This window comes from Schistocerca nitens, chromosome 11 (assembly GCF_023898315.1).
Source record: "Schistocerca nitens isolate TAMUIC-IGC-003100 chromosome 11, iqSchNite1.1, whole genome shotgun sequence".
Lineage (NCBI taxonomy): Eukaryota > Metazoa > Arthropoda > Insecta > Orthoptera > Acrididae > Schistocerca > Schistocerca nitens.
Window position 1 is genome coordinate 40174352 of NC_064624.1, and position 19040 is coordinate 40193391.

Consider the following 19040-nt stretch of genomic DNA (forward strand, 5'->3'; position numbering starts at 1 on the left):
ATCCAATGTGGCACATATTGTCAGCACCAACGTGAGCCACCACCTACTGCTTGCTATTCCTGCCTTTTATGGCATTTGGAAGCATCCATTTCTCATCTGTAAAAACTCCTCCCAGTATGCACATTGAATTCCTTCCCCTCCTATACAGTCGTTTCCCTAAATGGTGCCATTACACACCTAACACCGGAGCATCCAATCACCAGTAATACTACCCTCTGTCCTGTCTTGCACACTGAGAGGCTTTCTCTGGAACATGGCAAGCGACTTCATCTGGCTCATGGATTTCATCAGCCATAGACAGAAATCAAATTGTTCATCAGACAAACTGAGCAGGCTCTCCGATCAGCAACATGGAAATTCTTTCACTGCCACCCACACGCTAGAATGACTTCCCACTCTACCAGAAGTGAGAGGTTCAAATGGCTCTGGTGTATGGTCATCAGTCCCCTAGAACTTAGAACTACTTAAACCTAACTAAACTAAGGGCAGCACACAACACCCAGTCAGCACGAGGCAGAGAAAATCACTGACCCCACTGGGAATCGAACCCGGGCGTGGGAAGCGAGAATGCTACCGCACGACCACGAGCTGCGGACCAAGTGAGAGGTCAATCTCAGTATGGGCAGTACTCAATGTGAGTGCAGCAGTGGACCAATAGGTGGACAACACTACCTGGAGCTGTGAGCGAAGAATCACCAACTTCATTCACATCTGAACATAGCAATTACTATACCTGTCCATACCAGAGTTGGCATGGTAAATAAACAGACATATACTAAGTATAAGAGTTGAAGGTAAGGAACACAGACAATATTTAAAATAAGTCGCTTCTTATTAAAACATGTCAGCTCATAGTACTCTGATGTACTACTGCTGCTACTATGAGAGCTACCACTGGATTGGGCGATCTAAGTGCTGCAAGTAACACAAAAAAAAGGAGTGATGCAATTCAGCCAGTGGTTCTATGGACCACACAGTTTATAAAGCTTATAGATGTGCCTGATAAATACACACAAAATACGGGATTTGAAGCTAAATAACAACAATAAAAATAATAATACCATTACTACTATAATAGTAGTAGATGTCGCGAAAATATACTTACAGCAACTGATAAATAATTCGCTCACTTGTGACAAACATCAAAGGATAAGGATGTCAAGTCGTGCATCAAAAGTCCCCATTGTGAGCCAATTTAAGTATTAATGCTGACGAACAGAGGAAATGAGCAAATAAGCTTCTAACGAACACTATCTGCTTTACTTGCAGGAAAGGTGAAGTCGTTGCAGCAGCAGGCATCTGGTGTCAACATAATGCTGTTCAATCAAACCTACTGTTTGAATACCAGTGGGTGTAAGCATGTTACTGTCAGTGTAATACCGAATAGGGAGTTCTAGTAAGTGGAATTTCTTGAAAACCATCGATTTAGTGATGACAAAGTAATATTCGCCTTGCAACAATGACAATGCAATGTCTCAAAGCAGATGTCAGCCTTGTTCCACATAAAAGTTTGTTCTCCCCTGATGTTACAGGTGATCATACCATCTCTGTAGGGGATAGAGCTGGTACAGTTAAAATATTTAACAACAGAGGGAGCACAGATCTACAGGAGTTGATTTTTAACATTTTAATGAAATGCGGTACAGGATGAGCTAGAGTGCTGGCAAACATGGCAGTCACATATTCTCCAAGTAATTTACTGTCGATAGCTTGCCAAAATCTCCACTCATTGGAAACTACCATAGCTCGACTCCATGATGCATTCTGTGCATTGATGGAAGTGGAAATGTATGATTCGTCATTACCGGATGTGGGCACTGGATTACGATCTTATTTAAGTTTGTTTATATACCAAGCTGTAAGTAGGAGTTTATAAAACCCCTCCATTTCAATGTAAATAAACAGTTACCACCATGACTAAGTGGACGAAACAGTCTCACCCCAAGGGTCTTTAAATGACTGGTCCTGCAATGATGAAGGTAGAAACCAGAAGAACGAGACGAATGGACCATTACTTCCTGATATTAGAGGTGCTTTGGTTATTGGGGTTTCATGCTGCGGAAAATAATTACTTTTTACACTGTTGACATATCCTGTGGGAGTCCGCTTAGAGCATGTATATATATTTTTCAAAAATTCTGTTTCAATCAAAATATTAGCTACTTCAGGAGATTTTGCATGGAGTTAAGGTACTAACATACTAAACTGCCAACAAAAGCAGCGATATTCCACCCCCTGAAAACGTAAAACCAAACAGCATATTCATTTGGGCAACATCTTCGTGGAAAATCAGGATATCCGCCGACATTTCTGCTTTGCTCGCCACATGGAAGTGAATATAATTTATTTGAGTGAGACATACTTAGGCATACCAAAGCTGTTGGTCTGGGATGCACCAACCTTATAACAATCGAACAGGACAATCTGAATTCAAAGTATATTTTCCAAGTACATGTAGTAACTGACATGGCACTCAATGAATTCGTTATGTGTGAGGATTGCTGTAGTAACTCTCAGTATAGCGTGCTGGTTACAGATGAAACTACTAAATTGAATGAGAGTCAAAATTTCAAAACGATTCTTCAAAACGCACCTGTGTCAGTATATTGTACACTATGTACAAATTTACACGTGTTGCACATTCATTCAGAGGATGCAAGGCACGTGCGTTTGACAAAAAAAATGGAGGTAATCAACACTAAATTAATGGAACTGAATGTCTTATCAAGGGAGGTGCTACGAATTGTGAGGTGTTGAATGCTCAAATTCAGCAACATGACCTGTGTGTCAACGAGAAAATTGAAGGAGTCAATGTAAAACTAACGCATATGTGGAACAAGAATGTGATAGCTAAGGCACTTCACGCCCATCACCACCGACTGTCTCAGAATATACGTAAGTTGTAAACTGTCTCAAAAATGGCTTAGTATGCGGCAGCATGTTGTCAAAGAAGTGTAATGTTAAAAACTGGGGTGTGGAAGACAATTTGACAGAAGTTACTTTCGTGAAAGTTAGGTCAACTGCAACGAGACCAGTGTCCCTCAGCAACATTTAAGCCAGTAACTGAGAGGCTGAAAGAGCTGTCATGGACTATGGATGAAACCAGAAACAGGAGGAGGAGGAGGAGGAGGAGGAGGAGGAGGAGTGCTGAGTTAAGAAAGAACATATGGGGTCATCAGGGCAAAAGCATATTTGTTAGGTAAGCACTCAAAATGTTTAACCAAGAAGGCAATAAGAATTGGGAACAAGGAATTTGAAAGATTGCATAGGCTGTTACAGTTAATAATTTTGAAAATGTCGACTGTTAAAAATATACCCTGAAACTATAGAAACATGTGGTCCAATATCACACATGACCAACGCATGTAAAACCCCAAAAGGATGAATGGAAGTCTCATAGAGTGACAAATACAGGATTTTAACTGAACCAGCAGTAGCAGCTCCACATAGTGCAGGTAAAAATAGTCTAAGTTCAGCCTGAAAGACTAAACAGTCTACTTTTAGAATATATAAATTATGGTAACTAAATGGAATCATAGATCGATTACGACTGTTTACAGCTTTAGCTGGTGAAGAGAATGCAGATCACTTGAACAAAATATTATCGATCTTACCTGGGTTACGAAAATTATGCATCGTCGAGTAAGTGTGGAGAGAGTTGTTCATGAGCTTTACAGACCTGCATGCAGAATATATCTGATAATACGAGGAATGGATTATGCATGGCAGGCTGATCTCTCGGATATGCAAAACTACTTACAATCAAATAATGACGTCAAGTACGTTCTCACAGTCACAGACACATTCCAATTTCGCTTGGGCCTTACCTTTGGATGTAAAGACAGGGAAGGAGGTTTGAGAGGTTTCTGAACAGTTGTTGCAGACAAGACTACATCGACTGTCCATCAACCTTGAAGACATACGATCGAAGTGAATTTTACGATAGACATTTCAAAGCAGAATTCGAATTAAGTGGGATAAATCACTACTCAACATTCTCATATTTGGAAAGTAGTATTGCCAAATGGTTGAACTGGACCATCAAAAATAGAATGTGGAAGCAATTTAATCTTCAACGTATGTGCAAGTGACTGAACATACAGCCAAAAATCATTGACGAGTATAATCGCATCATTCACCACAGAATTAAGAGCAAACCTATTGAAGTCACAAACGAATTACTGGAAAGCTTTGAACCCATTATGTTCCTCATAGAGCAGGTCATATGATGTCAAAGGAACAGGGCATTGATGAAATGGCTTAGTTTCTCATCAAAGCTCAATAGCTGAGTGAACACCCACAATTTGCTATGTAATTCGAAAAGCAAAGCTGAAACCATGCAGTAGTGTGACATGAGTGCTACGAAACGTATCAACAAAGTTGGAGGTGGTATTCTCGAGAATCTGCCATCAGAAGTGCATATCTCTGGATACAATTTCTGTGGAGCTGGAACAAAACTAAAATAGCACCTAGCTTATGGTGATAAGGGCTTCAGTGCATTGGACAATGTATACAAAGTGCACATCATCGCCTACACTACACGCAAAGATCACCGTATTGCAGAGCAAATATTAATTGATAAGGCTACACAGGCATGTCAAGGAACGGATATTCATGCAGGACAAACTATTTCTGAATATGTGGTTGATAAGGCAATGTTTGCTCGAACTTACATTGGGTACTGGACTAACCTTTAAGCATTACTGAATTCAGTTCACTGTATACTAAAGAAGAAGAAAAACCTATGGGATGTTTAAAAAATTGGTGACAGCTGCAAAAGGTGCCTTTAGGCAGAAAGAAGGAAGGAAATGATGTGTTAAAACGCCCAGGTTCCTACAAATACCAAAGACATCTGGTGGAATAATTCTGTTTCTGATACCTCCATTTGCTGGGCTGTCAGCTACCGGTTTCATTAGCTAGGACAGCTGATATAATTCAAGCAGTACAGAACGCCTGAAAAAGCGAAAAGTAATTACAAGCAACTAAAAGGCATAATACGACCATGGAGGCCATTGTTATAGGTAAAGGCACATATTTACAATACAGGAAATAGCTTTGGTTGTACATAAAAAAAGGCCCACCGCAATGATACTGGAAAAAAGAATTAATAACACAGGTCTGGTTAAACTCGTCAGCAAACTTAAAATCACGAGATTTTACAGCGTGTTTATAAATGATACATTGCCTGAGACAATGTGGAAATCCAAGAAACAAGGAACTGTCAATTTAGATGTTGTCTGGGGTATGGAGCTCTTGGTGATTTAAGGCCACCTGAAGAACTGTGTTGTCACTTCACCAATAGGAACCAGCTGATGTACAATGTTCGACGCTACCATGACTTCAATTCATACTTCTGAGAATATTCTGCATGATACTTTTCCTGAAAATTGCATAAAAACAAGCAGTATGCAAGTCTCCATGTCACTCTAATCCTAATTGGTTTAAATTGAAAGCAAACTACTTTCCTCCAATATATGAGCAGGGGGTAGCGATGTACAGCATTGACTGGCTGGAAACACACGAAAGCATAGCTAACGTCACTGAATTAATAATAAATTGCATCTAGAGAATTGGGAAGTTGTGTCAATACCTCTGGGCACTTGCAACATTGACAATTCGTATGTATACTTGAAACGTTTTGTTAAGGGATTTAAGGTATGAGGTGCAGGCAAACGTTAATATGTTTAAATCTAAGATAGAAACAAAACACATTGCGGACTTCAGTAACAAATATTTAACAGGATGGCTGCTACGTTTCTCAGAGGGACAAGTGATGGTGCATAATACTGATAAAATTTGAGTTATCAACTGGTGAACCAACTGCAAGTCAGTACAATTCGTGTAGAGTGTAATACTGCAACGAATTTTGTACCTTGACGACAGATTAGTGCATACTATTTATGCATTTTTTCCTACAGTGTGTCCTGCGTATAAAAGTGAAGAAAATGAAGTCCACAATGAACATGGGTTGCTACATGAAGCCAAGGTGGCGAAGGGTTCACACCCATCAGGAATGTGGCAGGTACTGTGAAGTTAAGCTGCAAAGCAGAAGCCAAAAGTGAACTCCAGGAGGTAACTGAGATGAATGGCATGACCCATACTAGAAGGCAAGGGAGTCATGGAATAAGAGGGAATAGGATGAGTGGTCAGGCGTCAAAGAGAAACGGCATGCCTATCCACTGAGGAGGACATCATGCCAGTATGACTAGTTCTTCAGCATCTTCTGCATAGACTCTCAACCAGGCTCGCGTAAAAGCCGCCAGTGGTGAAACATATTCCATGATGGTGGAGTGTGTTAAGACAGCAAATGATGAACAGAAGTGCATAGGAATGAAGTAAACACCAACAGTCTAGTTATGAATGGACATGGGATTTTTAAAAAATGGAGGAGGGTGGTCTGATCCGCTCCCCTGGAAGTACCACTTAGGAGATGTAGGACATTGAGGAACTGGGTCCCATGTACAGCCAGGTAAGAATACATGGGAGGACCAAGTAAGTTTCCTATCAGACATGAGCTACAGGAATTTTCTAGTTTCAATGAATGGAAGAACGAAAGGTGCAAGATGTAAAGATGGTGTAAGAAACTCATTACGCCGCCAAATATTCATACAAAAGGTTTTGGCAGTGGAAAAGTGAAAGCCACTGCCCATGCTTCACGAGAAAAGAAGATAGGAACGACGCTAAAGACGCCACACGAGGAGACACGTTTGTGTGGAACTGTAATAGATTGTAAAATCCTTGGCGGAAAGGGAGCTGAGACGCCTGTTGGCTGATATTCCATAATATGGTTATTGGGGATAGCAAAGACAATGATACCCTGGACGAGCATTCAGGCAACCCGTTTTCGTGGGTAAATGTGTGTGACAAGTCAAACCATATAAACCTGGAGAAAACTTTGACTTTCAAAACTTCCTCTAGTAAATGGGGCAGACAGCCTCTAAAGCCCCACATGTACGGACTACAAAGGATACCAGCCCTCTAGCAGATGTATCAGGACGACGGTTCAAAATGTGGAGAGCACATCTCTGCAAGCGAATCACATCACTGCATGCCTCAGTCCACCAGGGACCAGGACACACTACAGTGAACTTGAAGTGCACGGTATGGAACATTCTTCAGCGATAAGGATAACATTTGGAAGATACTTTACTTGGTCATCCCAGCTGTGTAAAGGTCGTGAGGGAAGGGTAAAGCCTCCAGTTGGCCTTAGGATGTCAAAGTTAGCGTAAGGAGGGCTATGTGTGAAGCGTTCAGTGAATTCGAAAGTAAAATTCTATGTACCGATTTGACATAAAACCCTAGGAAGTTCTGGTCTTACGTTAAATCAGTAAGTGGATCGAAAAAGCATATCCTGACACTCTGGGATGATGATGGCATTGAAACAGAGGATGACACACGTAAAGCTGAAATACTAAACACCTTTGTCCAAAGCTGTTTCACAGAGGAAGACCACACTGCAGTTCCTTCTCTAAATCCTCGCACGAACGAAAATATGGCTGACATCGAAATAAGTGTCCAAGGAATAGAAAAGCAACTGGAATCACTCAACAGAGGAAAGTCCACTGGACCTGACGGGATACCAATTCGATTCTACACAGAGTACGCGAAAGAACTTGCCCCCCTTCTAACAGCCGTGTACCGCAAGTCTCTAGAGGAACGGAGGGTTCCAAATGATTGGAAAAGAGCACAGGTAGTCCCAGTCTTCAAGAAGGGTCGTCGAGCAGATGCGCAAAACTATAGACCTATATCTCTGACGTCGATCTGTTGTAGAATTTTAGAACATGTTTTTTGCTCGCGTATCATGTCATTTCTGGAAACCCAGAATCTACTCTGTAGGAATCAACATGGATTCCGGAAACAGCGATCGTGTGAGACCCAACTCGCTTTATTTGTTCATGAGACCCAGAAAATATTAGATACAGGCTCCCAGGTAGATGCCATTTTCCTTGACTTCCGGAAGGCGTTTGATACAATTCCGCATTGTCGCCTGATAATCTAAGAGCCTGCGGAATATCAGACCAGCTGTGTGGCTGGATTGAAGACTTTTTAACAAACAGAACACAGCATGTTGTTCTCAATGGAGAGACGTCTACAGACAAAGTAGCATCTGACGTGCCACAGGGGAGTGTTATGGGACCATTGCCTTTCACAATATATATAAATGACCTAGTAGTGTCGAAAGTTCCATGCAGCTTTTTGCGGATGATGCTGTAGTATACAGAGAAGTTGCAGCATTAGAAAATTGCAGCGAAATGCAGGAAGATCTGCAGCAGATAGGCACATGGTGCAGAAAGTGGCAACTGACCCCTAACATAGACACATGTAATGTATTGCGAATACATAGAAAGAAGGCTCCTTTATTGTATGATTATATGATAGTGGAACAAACACTGGTAGCAGTCGCTTCTGTAAAATGTCTGAGAGTATGTGTACGGAACGATTTGAAGTGGAATGATCATATAAAATTAATTGTTGGTAAGGCGGGTGCCAGGTTGAGATTCATTGGGAGAGTCCTTAGAAAATGTAGTCGATCTACAAAGGAGGTGGCTTACAAAACACTCGTTCGACCTATACTCGAGTATTGCTCATCAGTGTGGGATCCGTACCAGGTCAGGTTGACAGAGGAGATAGAGAACATCCAAAGAAGAGTGGCGCGTTTCGTCACAGGGTTATATGGTAAGCGTGATAGCGTTACGGAGATGTTTAGCAAAATCAAGTGGCAGACTCTGCAAGAGAGGCGCTCTGCATCACGGTGTAGCTTGCTGTCCAGGTTTCGAGAGGGTGCGTTTCTGGATGAGCTATCGAATATATTATTGCTTCCCCCTACTTATATCTCCCGAGGAGATCACGAATGTAAAATTAGAGAGATTCGAGTGCGCACGGAGGCTTTCCGGCAGTACTTCCTGCAAACCATACACGACTGGAACAGGAAAGGGAGGTAATGACAGTGGCACGTAAAGTGCCCACCACCACACACTGTTGGGTAGCTTGCGGAGTATAATGTAGATGTACAAATTTGCCAATTGGATTTGCACTCAGGTGGGGTAGGAGTCGGCGCATGGATAGCACACAGGAAGTGATCACTTGAGTATGTGTCAGAGGGAATGGGTCATTCCAGGTTGATACGGCGCACGCCACTATCCTGTGATCTTGTTTAGAGCGCGCGCTATAATCGATTATAGTTCGCTGTTCTAGTGGGGGTGGCGCTCCGGTGGTGATTTGCTATTACGTCGCTGGCGTGTGTTCGTGGTGGCTGGCAGAAAGTGAGAGGGTAGTCGGTTTCTGGTTATTGCACGGAACGTGAAGTTCGCTCTGCCTGATCTGCTGGTGACTAGCGCTAAGGTGGTTGTACCTCGCAATATGAGCAGAGTGGTCTGGGGTGGATCAACTCGCCGCTGTGCTGGCCATGCGGTGGTGATTAATTGAGTCGGTGTACTTGTTCTGCCTGCCTGTCCGATGTGGAGATCTGGTGGGGTCCTGTGATATTCTGACCCGGAGACAACTAGTTGCTAAATTTTGGAGTCATCTGTCAGGTTAGGGTGTGAGCTCGGTAGGCTCGTCAGATTTTCCGCTGGAAGCTCCAGCTGCGGTTTCTGAACTTCATTCTGATGTGGGACGGCGTTATTGGAAGTTTATGCTGTGGGTGTGTGGCACATTACTATATTCATTGGTACTAATTTATTTGCTCAACTGGAGTATCTTTTGTTTATACCGCTGAGTGGGTCGTTACCCACCCGGTCTGCTCAGCGTAGCCTTTGGTGGTGCCTGTATGTTCCTTTTTGAAGGAATTCATGTAGGTGGATCCTGTTACCTGCCCGGAGTTGCGTTCATGTATTGACTATTCATGTGCGCTTGGCTTTTATTGTTTTGTTTATGAAGATTTGTGTGTGTTGGCTTCTGGCACCTGTTAAGAGCGCCTGAGTTAACGGCGCTGTGGTTATCATGTGCTGTCGGGATGTTATATTGTTATTTGATTTTTGAATTTTATCTTGTGTTGATGTTATCTATCGTGTGTTACAGAACATAACCAAGGTGCGTAAGTGATGGGCAGTTGTGGGAGGCATGTCGGGGAGCTCTCAGCATTTATTTCGGGGACCGTTTCTAGTGGGAAGGCTCTGAAGTGTGAGAGCTCGGCCATCTGTGATTGTGTTGGGAGTTGCCCTTGCCCTTTGGTTGTATCAAATTATTATTTTGTTATTATATTTATTGGTTGTGTGTTGCGCTTCTTTTATTTTATGGTGCCAAGTGCCATTATCTTTCTCAAAGTTCTTTTATACAAATGATTTTAAATTGTAATGCCAAGTTAACTTACTATTGGATCTTGGTCTGTGGTGTAAAATCTTTTAAAGCACCATTGTAATTTGTTCTTGCAGAATAAATTTCTCTTATTTTATGGTGCCAAGTTGCCATTATTATTAATGTATTTTAGTTTATTGCTGCTCTTAATGTTTTCCGATTTTATGGTGCCAACTGTCATCATTCTTAAAGGTTTTTGTAAATGATCTTAAGTTGTATTGCCAAGTTAACTTATTATTGGATTTTGTCTCTTGGCTAAACTCTAAAAGCTGTTTGGGGATTATTGGGTGGAAATCCTTGGATAGTTGTCCTATAAGAACACACATTCCAAAGATGACAGGCGAGCTGGACAGTGCAGAACGAGAAGTCCAAATGGTAAGAAATGTGCATGGAATCTGAAAGGAACGTGGGTGCTCTAGTGGTAAGAGATGATTCAGAAGGTCAGCTAAGAGGGAACCTCTTGGACAGGTTCTCTAAGAGCCCCAAAGCAGATGGTGGGCAATGAAGATGCCAAGCAGCAAAAAGGAGTGAGGGAGCTGACCAATGAGCTAGAGTAAGCCCGGCTTGGTAACAGCAAATGATGGAGAGGTGTAGATGTTGCAAAGAGAAAAGGTGAAATGAGGAAGGGCAAAGCTGACTGCAACAGCTAGCAGTCGCATGTTAAATGAGATGGATGGCCAGCATGGCTCCCACATGAGGTGGAATGCTGTCCTTGGAGGTAAAGGTCACAGAGGACCAGAAAGAAACATAAAAGGTCAAATGGGTTGTGAGGATAATTTTTTTCCTTGGAAGCAGAAAACAAGCGGACACTGCAATTCCAAGAGCAGCTTTAAGCCCTCCTGGGATCTAATGCCATGAATTTTCCATTGGAGAAGTCATAATGGGGATTGGGGAAGAGGGAACAAATGAAGATTAGTCACCTTGGTGGCTGCTGAGTGCCAGCCTTCAAAAATCCACTGTTACAGGGGGAAGAGGCTGGAGAATCCTGTTCCATGAGATCAACAAACATATTGGCACTCTCCCTGGGTCAGTCTGAATTCCACGGCAGAAAATCGGTAGGCAGTGGGCACCAGCAAAATGGAGGTCAGCCAGGTAAGGGTACATATGCCAACACCACTGAAGTGGATCTCCAAGTCAGGGAAGGAGAAGACCATTTGTTTTTGTTATAGTTCTTAGAACTTTCTAGTTGACAGATGAAGAGTATGTTTTCAGCTGTAGAAAGTCTTTGCAGGAGTATTGCTTTTGTCCTTTCAGCCTGACAGTTGTGTAGCACATGATTTCGCCACCAAATGTAAAGATCTGATTCCTTGTTGCGTAGCTGTAGTAGGAGACAGGCATGCTATTGTGACCTGTGTGATTTCACTACTGCAACACTGACTTGAAGTTGGAAGTCTTGGTGGGCATATCCTCCGTTACGGACGGCATAGCAAAAATGGTACTGTAAATGCCAGATGGTAAAATGCACGGATTTTGACTAACTAACAATTGCAAGTGACAGGGTGGGGTTTGGTGGCCTTCAATCAGATCTCCTGGATGCTTGCTCATTAAGACACTTGGGACATTCACGGGATTACAATTGATACAGCAGAGAGAAGGCGAACAGCTGCCCTCGTGAGCATCTCTGCCAAAAGTAACAAAGTTGGCCATGTTTTGACTGGATACACGTTTTATTATAATGTTGACACTTGTACGAACGCATCTGGTTTGGAATGTATGGTTGGACTGTGATTACTTCACAGCCTCCCTTAATCTTTGAGGCAAAAACTACTCGAGCAAATGATAGAAAATGAGTGCATGTGGGTTTGCAGCTCATGGTCGTGCAGTAGCGTTCTCGCTTCCCGCGCCCGGGTTCGATTCCCGGCGGGGTCAGGGATTTTCTCTGCCTCGTGATGACTGGGTGTTGTGTGCTGCCCTTAGGTTAGTTAGGTTTAAGTAGTTCTAAGTTCTAGGGGACTGATGACCATAGATGTTAAGTCCCATAGTGCTCAGAGACATTTGAACCATTTTTGAGTGCATGTGGGCATTAAGTTTGCATCCATCTTTTTCCTAAATGAGAAAAATTTCACAGTCTCCAACTGCAACACCTTCCAGAATAAGGCATGCATTAACTGTAGCAAAGAAATGACCCTCCTCAGTATGTGATACCATGAGGAACCAAGGTGCATTTGGGAGGGCCTTCAAATCTATAGCCTCATTCTGTTTATGTTTATGTTTAGTAGACACACGCTAAGATGGTGATTGATACATTGCAAAAGAATCCCCCATGATTGCCAACATCTCCAATGGCATGCTTTTTCCAACTGGGAACCCCCTCAGAGGGGGACTCACCCACCGTAAATGATTGTTCGCACCTCAGGTCACACCCCCCAAACTCCTGACAGAGGGACCAATTGGCATTTGGGAAGGTAACAGCTCAGGCACTCACCCTTCTGGGCCTGACCTGTATCAAAGGGTACATGAGAACCCTACCCGTTGACCTGGAGCTGCCAATTATGCATTACCTTGTCACCTGTAATGTGTCTAACGAATGGGACAGCCTTCAGGAACACACCAGGATGAAGGAGAAACAAAGAGAATGAGGATTCACCAGTTATGTCTTCACAGCCTTATCGAAAGTGGCACCAGCTACCTATATTTCTTCTTGATGGTGGCCTGTAAACCACTACAAGCTTGTGCGTTACCTGAGCACCGCTGTGGCACCGAATTGAGAGAGGTGTTCAACACTATATTCATTAATCTGAAAGGCTGGGAATCAGCTCCAATTTTTGGATATATAGCCATTCACCCTTTCTTCTAACTTGTTCCACTGCAGTATGATATTAGCTTGTGCCCATCAAGATAAATCTGTTGAATTTAAGTGATTTAATGTGACATTCTGCATTAAACAAAATACAGCTGCTGATATGCCACCTGAACTTTTATTTTCCTGTATGGATATCAGACATTTGCTCTATTTATCTAGGAATAGTCACATAATGGTTGTTGCAAAGAATAGTATTAATGAATCATTACAGTAGAGCATTTTATAACTTAAGTACTCTCACAATTAATAAACAAAAATTTATATTTCTGAAAAAGTTCTGCAGTGAATTATGAAAACTTACCTTGCACTATCAGATGCACATCTTGTTGAGGTTTCCACCTGAAATATTTGAAGAAATGGCCAGTGATTTACAACTGATGGGACAGTAAATACATAGAATTCTATTAACGTCCACCAACATGTGATTGGTCCACAAAATGCTGTAAGTTAGGCTTGAAAATATCATTAAAGAGGACATGATAAACTGTTGCAGTTAATGGAACAGAATGTTAGTAAGAATTCATTCTCCATTTTCTCACTGTCTTCAGTACTGTAAATAACTACGCAAGCCAGTAATTTGGTTGTAGCCATACTTCCTACTAGACACTTCACAAAGGAAAGTGACCAATAACATCTTTAATCTGTTATGCATTTACACTTTGTGTAAAATTTTCTTTCACTTTTTTTCCGTTATGAAAACTGCCATGCAATGACAGAAGAATCCATCATCGTAAGTGACACATTTGGACCTTTGTGCTCTGGGCAGCCCAGACCAACTTGCAGAGGTGAGGAGTGACTCCTAAACCCAACCTTAAGTTCACACCCAGAACTACATACAGGGTTGGACCATTAAATATACAAACATTAATAAATATTGGCAACCTCCAAATAGTTTCACACATTGTAAATGGACAAGTTAAAATTGGCATTACAAAATATCACATTCACAGATGAAGAAATACCACAATCAGAGAACTGTAGATTCTTCACAGAGAACACAGGGAAGAAATTCGCGAAACTACTACAGAACTAGGCTCTGCATTCATAAATGGCAATTATGTTGCAAACGGTACCAAATTTTTTGGGAGGACAACGGTTCAATCCCACACCCGACCATCCGGATTTAGGTTTTCCATTATTTCCCTAAATCACTCCAGGCAAATGCCGGGATGGTTCCTTTGAAAGGGCATGGCCGACTTCCTTCCCCATGCTTTCCTAATCCGATTAGACCAATGACCTCACTGTTTTGCCTCTTCCCCCAAACAATCCAAAATCCAAATTTTTCATTACCTCCAGAAGTCTCTCTCCCTGTAATAATTCAATATTTGGGTGAGAGGTACACAATAATTAATGCACATGCACCAATAGATCAGGATAACAATGCAGAAGATAAAACAGTCCTCAGAACAATGTTGAGAAGCATCTGATGAAGTTCCAGAGGAAAACATACAGATTTTATTAAACTTTTATCCTCAGACTGGCACAGAATGGAGATGAGAACATTATCTGCCCAAACTGCTATTAAATGAATTTATTCAAAACTGGAATTTTGACTGTTATGCCATTCTCAAGTGACAGCTTACTATGAACTAAGTCAGTATTATTAAATGTCATGCCTAGTGCTTGGGGAGTGGATATTAAGATGTGCAGTATGACATGACTTTGATAGAAATTAGTACATGAAGTACTACCAATTTCTAGGCATACAGATTACAAAGACTCCCATCTTGTAAAGAAAATGGAATTTGTAAACATGGTTAACACAAAAGTATTACCTCAAAAGTATTACCTCAAAAGGAATTATAAAGGATTCAGACATCACACTGAGCTACCACATGAGAATTGCACAACTGCCAAATTAATTTTGAATAAGTACATTCCATATCAGCCCTGGTAGAAAATGTTTTCATTTATGAATGTCTGCCTGACTAGATGTAAGAAAAAAGGAAAACTGCAAAGAAAAAGACATTTAGCATACACCACTAAAAAGATACGAGGACATCAATAATATGATTTGAGAATATCAGACAGCTTGTGTGCCAGTAACAAAGCACAATTCCAAAAAGATGATGAATTCTGGAGTCAGACATAGATATCTGTTGAAATTGACCATTACCACTGAATAATAAAAGTAAGATTCCTGGCCTAGAATAACTGATAACCATGTTCACATAAGATTCAATGAAATTCCATGAAAAGTTCAAGGAGACAACAGCAGAATTCTAAAATACAAGATATATCAGAGATGGCTTAGGACAGGATGGCCCTGTGAAGGCCAAATTGATAGAGGACTAAAGGAGCAAAATACTATTGGAATACATCTGTAACATTTTAGAAGGCTTATGACTATCAAGCAAGACTGCTTTATTTCAAAATTGTTAAAGAATCTGAAATACAGAAGACAACACGGGTCTTCTTAAAAGAACTACAGCCTCATTAGAGATAAGAACAGACTTTAGCAAAGGCAATGTACTAACTCCATTCTTCTTTCAGACTATACTAGAAAAGTGAATATTGAACAGATGGAGCAGTTGTCAGAATCTACTACCAGAAGTTGAATACTACTTGGTTAGAAAATTGATAATGTCAAAATTGTTTGTTCAACTTTTGTAGATAATTTAGCAATGCTGACAATGTAGAGAAACCACAGAACAGAAAGAAAGAAAAACAGTAGGAAAAGCATGACTACTCGTCTCCTCTGATAAGCTGCAGTGAAGCAAGACGGGTAGCATCTTCATACACTCCTCTTGGGAATCCCAGTGCGGAACAGAGGTGGTAAGCCATCCTGTAATATCATAAACATAAAATAGCCTCGCCAATACTTGCCACCTAAAATGCAAACAAAAGTCATATGGACATGTACACTGCCACCTTTCCTTATCTTCTTTTAACTTGTGTACAAGCCTGCTACATCCCTATCAAATACGAAGTGTGGGAGGGTCAGGGGAAGACAAATTTAAGGATCTATGAGAAGTCATGTAGCCAAATGGTGGGGAAAATGGAACCACAAGAGGAAGACTATAAAAGATGGACTCTGCATTTCAATTAACAGAAGATGTTTATAGTAAAAATTCATTCTCCAAAATTGCAGAACCTCCAACTTGCAAGGTAGTCATTTGGCCAAAATACACATCTGTATCACACAGAATACACATCTGTATCACAATTACTAATTTTAGAATCAACAGAAGATAGTGAAAATTACGAAAAAGAAAAGATATTAGGAAACAGAATACCACCACAAACATTTAAATTCAGAAACAATACAGAAGTATAGATAACTATGTAGGAAAATAACTAGAGACAAAATTTGGCACACAAGGTTAATGAGTCTTAGCATACTGAGAAGAAAAACTGTGTAGCAGTACTAAAACCATTAAAAAATCTCAATGCTTTACAAGAGTGCACAAAGACCTACAAGAAACTTGTATAAATTACCAAGATATTTAAAACCAAACCTAATACAGAAACAGGATTGAGTTGGTAAATTCTCCACAGCATAACAGTTCCAAAAAGACAAGATAGAAACCGAACGTCAGGTGCGTGGAAAGAAAAATGTGTACAGAAGAAGGAGTAGCATAAATAAATGTAAAACCTTAGCTGGCCTGTAATTGATCAGGAAAAAAAATTGTTCCATATTTGTAGTACCTTCTCAGTAAAGCATAGCGATCGTATATGTACTGCAAACAAGTTGCAGCAAGCAGCTCAAAGAGTCTCTGCAAATATGCAAATAACAGTATTTGGAGTGTTTTGCTAGGCTACAGCAGTGATCAGAAATATTTTGCAGTGGTGTTGTTATGCTGTCAGTACTGCTAGCATGCAGTCACAAAAGAGCAATGCATTCAAGTGTCACTCCATCAAGAGCTGCACACTGCTGTGGTTACATATCTAGTGAACAAATAAGATCATACAACAACAATATACGTATGTATTCCTTTAGCTCGAAAGTTTGTAGCTTGCCTGGATGGTATGGTATCCAGTAACTACTATGACTGAGGTATTCACTCAGTGATTGCTTACTTGCAGGGAACTAGAAGTATAGCAAAACAGAACACTCGCTTGATGTGAGACAAGCTGTTTTGCATGTCTTCAAGATTGGGAGTACTTCTAGGGACTATGGCATATCACAACCACAAACAAGTGTGCACAGTCAATAGCAAAAACATGAAACAACAGTAACCAATAAGCCAAGGTCGGGTCATCCCTGAAGAGAGAGGAGGAAGGACAGAATGATTTGTACGCAATCAGCTGGTGTTCCAAGAGAAACATCTCAACAAAGCTTGTGAATCTCTGTAACATGTTCGTTGCGATGGTGCATTTCTTCTGCCAATTGAATCCAATGTTACTAGATAGCAATAGATTTCCTGCAGCATTGAATATATGGCCATTTTTAAGGCAACTGGGAATTTTGACTGGAACACTGGACTCGTTATATTAAATTTGAGTGTAACACACCTCAATTTTGGAGGCAACTTTTTGAAGAAACAAATGAATTTTATAAACTACAATATATGGTATCAAGTCTTTGTAAGCACCACTGGAAATTAATTTGAACAAATAATGAAGGTAACTGAAAATCTGTCATGCATTCAAACTTTCAAATATTATACGTGAGATAGTAATGTGAATCTACCATCAAATGCACAGGAATGATCGACACTGAACATTTCCCATTTAACATTGAAAAATGAAAATCTATACATTTAATATTTTGCTCTGGTGAACTATGTTCCTTCTAAGTCAAGAGAAATGCCCATAACCTACTATCCATTGGGGTTAGTTTCCTGTGAGAAAAGGTCGACAACTGTGAGGCAGTATTTAAATTCACATTCATGTAACTTTTGCACTTGAATCTTTAAGCAATTTTAGGACTTTCCCAAGGTCAGTGCTATGATGGCAAGTAGAATTTTTGTCACACATTTAAACATAATCATAAACTCATTGACAAACAAAAGATGAATGCGGCCAAAATTAGTGAGGGACAGCAATAAACAAAGGATGCAACAAATCAAATATTCTAACTCTGCTGACTGATCTCTCAAAAAATCCGTTGCATAGCCAACTGCTAATTTGTCACTTTCCAGCTATAAAAAATTATTCACAAATATTATATAGAAAAACACTAAAATTGAATTCAACAGTACTATTTCAAACTGTACAGCCCAACTTCAGGAGTTAAATAAAGCCCTGTATAGTTTTTCATTAATTAATTTTATAAACACTGATTACAATAATGCTAAATAGTACTACATGTAATCCAAAACTGCCACAAGCATAAACAATACATCAAACTGTACAGTGAATACATAATTTGCCTGGAACTCAACTGGATCCAGGATATCTACAATTTGATTAGAACTACTCAATTAATTTGACCAGAGCTAAATGTACTCCACAATTCCATACACCAAAAGACAGCAAGCATATTTTACATTACACCCTTATCCTTATCAAATGTGTATTAGATACTTTTCTGACAAATTAACTATTATACAGTGTGATCAAGATGTGTCAAGTTCAGTTGGTTGTAATTCAAACTTGGTAAGTGCTACGTAGTAACCTAAAGCACCATGTAAATGAGCAGGAAATTACAATCTCACCTGATATGACACGTTTGTTTGTATAGAAATATTTCCTTGTATTTAATTACTGTAACAGTTGCATATGATGGCAATTTATCATGTTTTCACTGATAATTAATGTAATATTTATCTCAGAATGTTTCGTAAGGTTCTAAAGTGACCAGCATGGGAAGGTGCTTATCTCAAGCCAGGCTTCACAAAATCCTCACCAGAGTACCAACTAATCCAGGAGGTTAATTGAGGAAGGACAATGGGGAAAATACAGAGACAGCACATGAAACACTGGAACTGCTCCTCAAAACTCATTTTCCTCAATATGCTCTGGTGGATAACATAGAGCAGAATGCGACCCCTGAAAG

The 19040-nt window shown here is 40.5% G+C and overlaps 1 protein-coding gene across 1 annotated transcript in view; it reads right to left on the minus strand.

Moving 5' to 3' along the window:
* Positions 1-19040, minus strand: part of LOC126213020 (zinc finger protein 83-like) — a 96148-nt gene that overhangs the window by 19192 nt on the left and 57916 nt on the right. The window contains exon 6 of the mRNA XM_049940579.1: positions 13401-13438. Within this exon, the coding sequence (XP_049796536.1) occupies positions 13401-13438 (38 nt within the window). The remainder of the gene's footprint in view (positions 1-13400; positions 13439-19040) is intronic.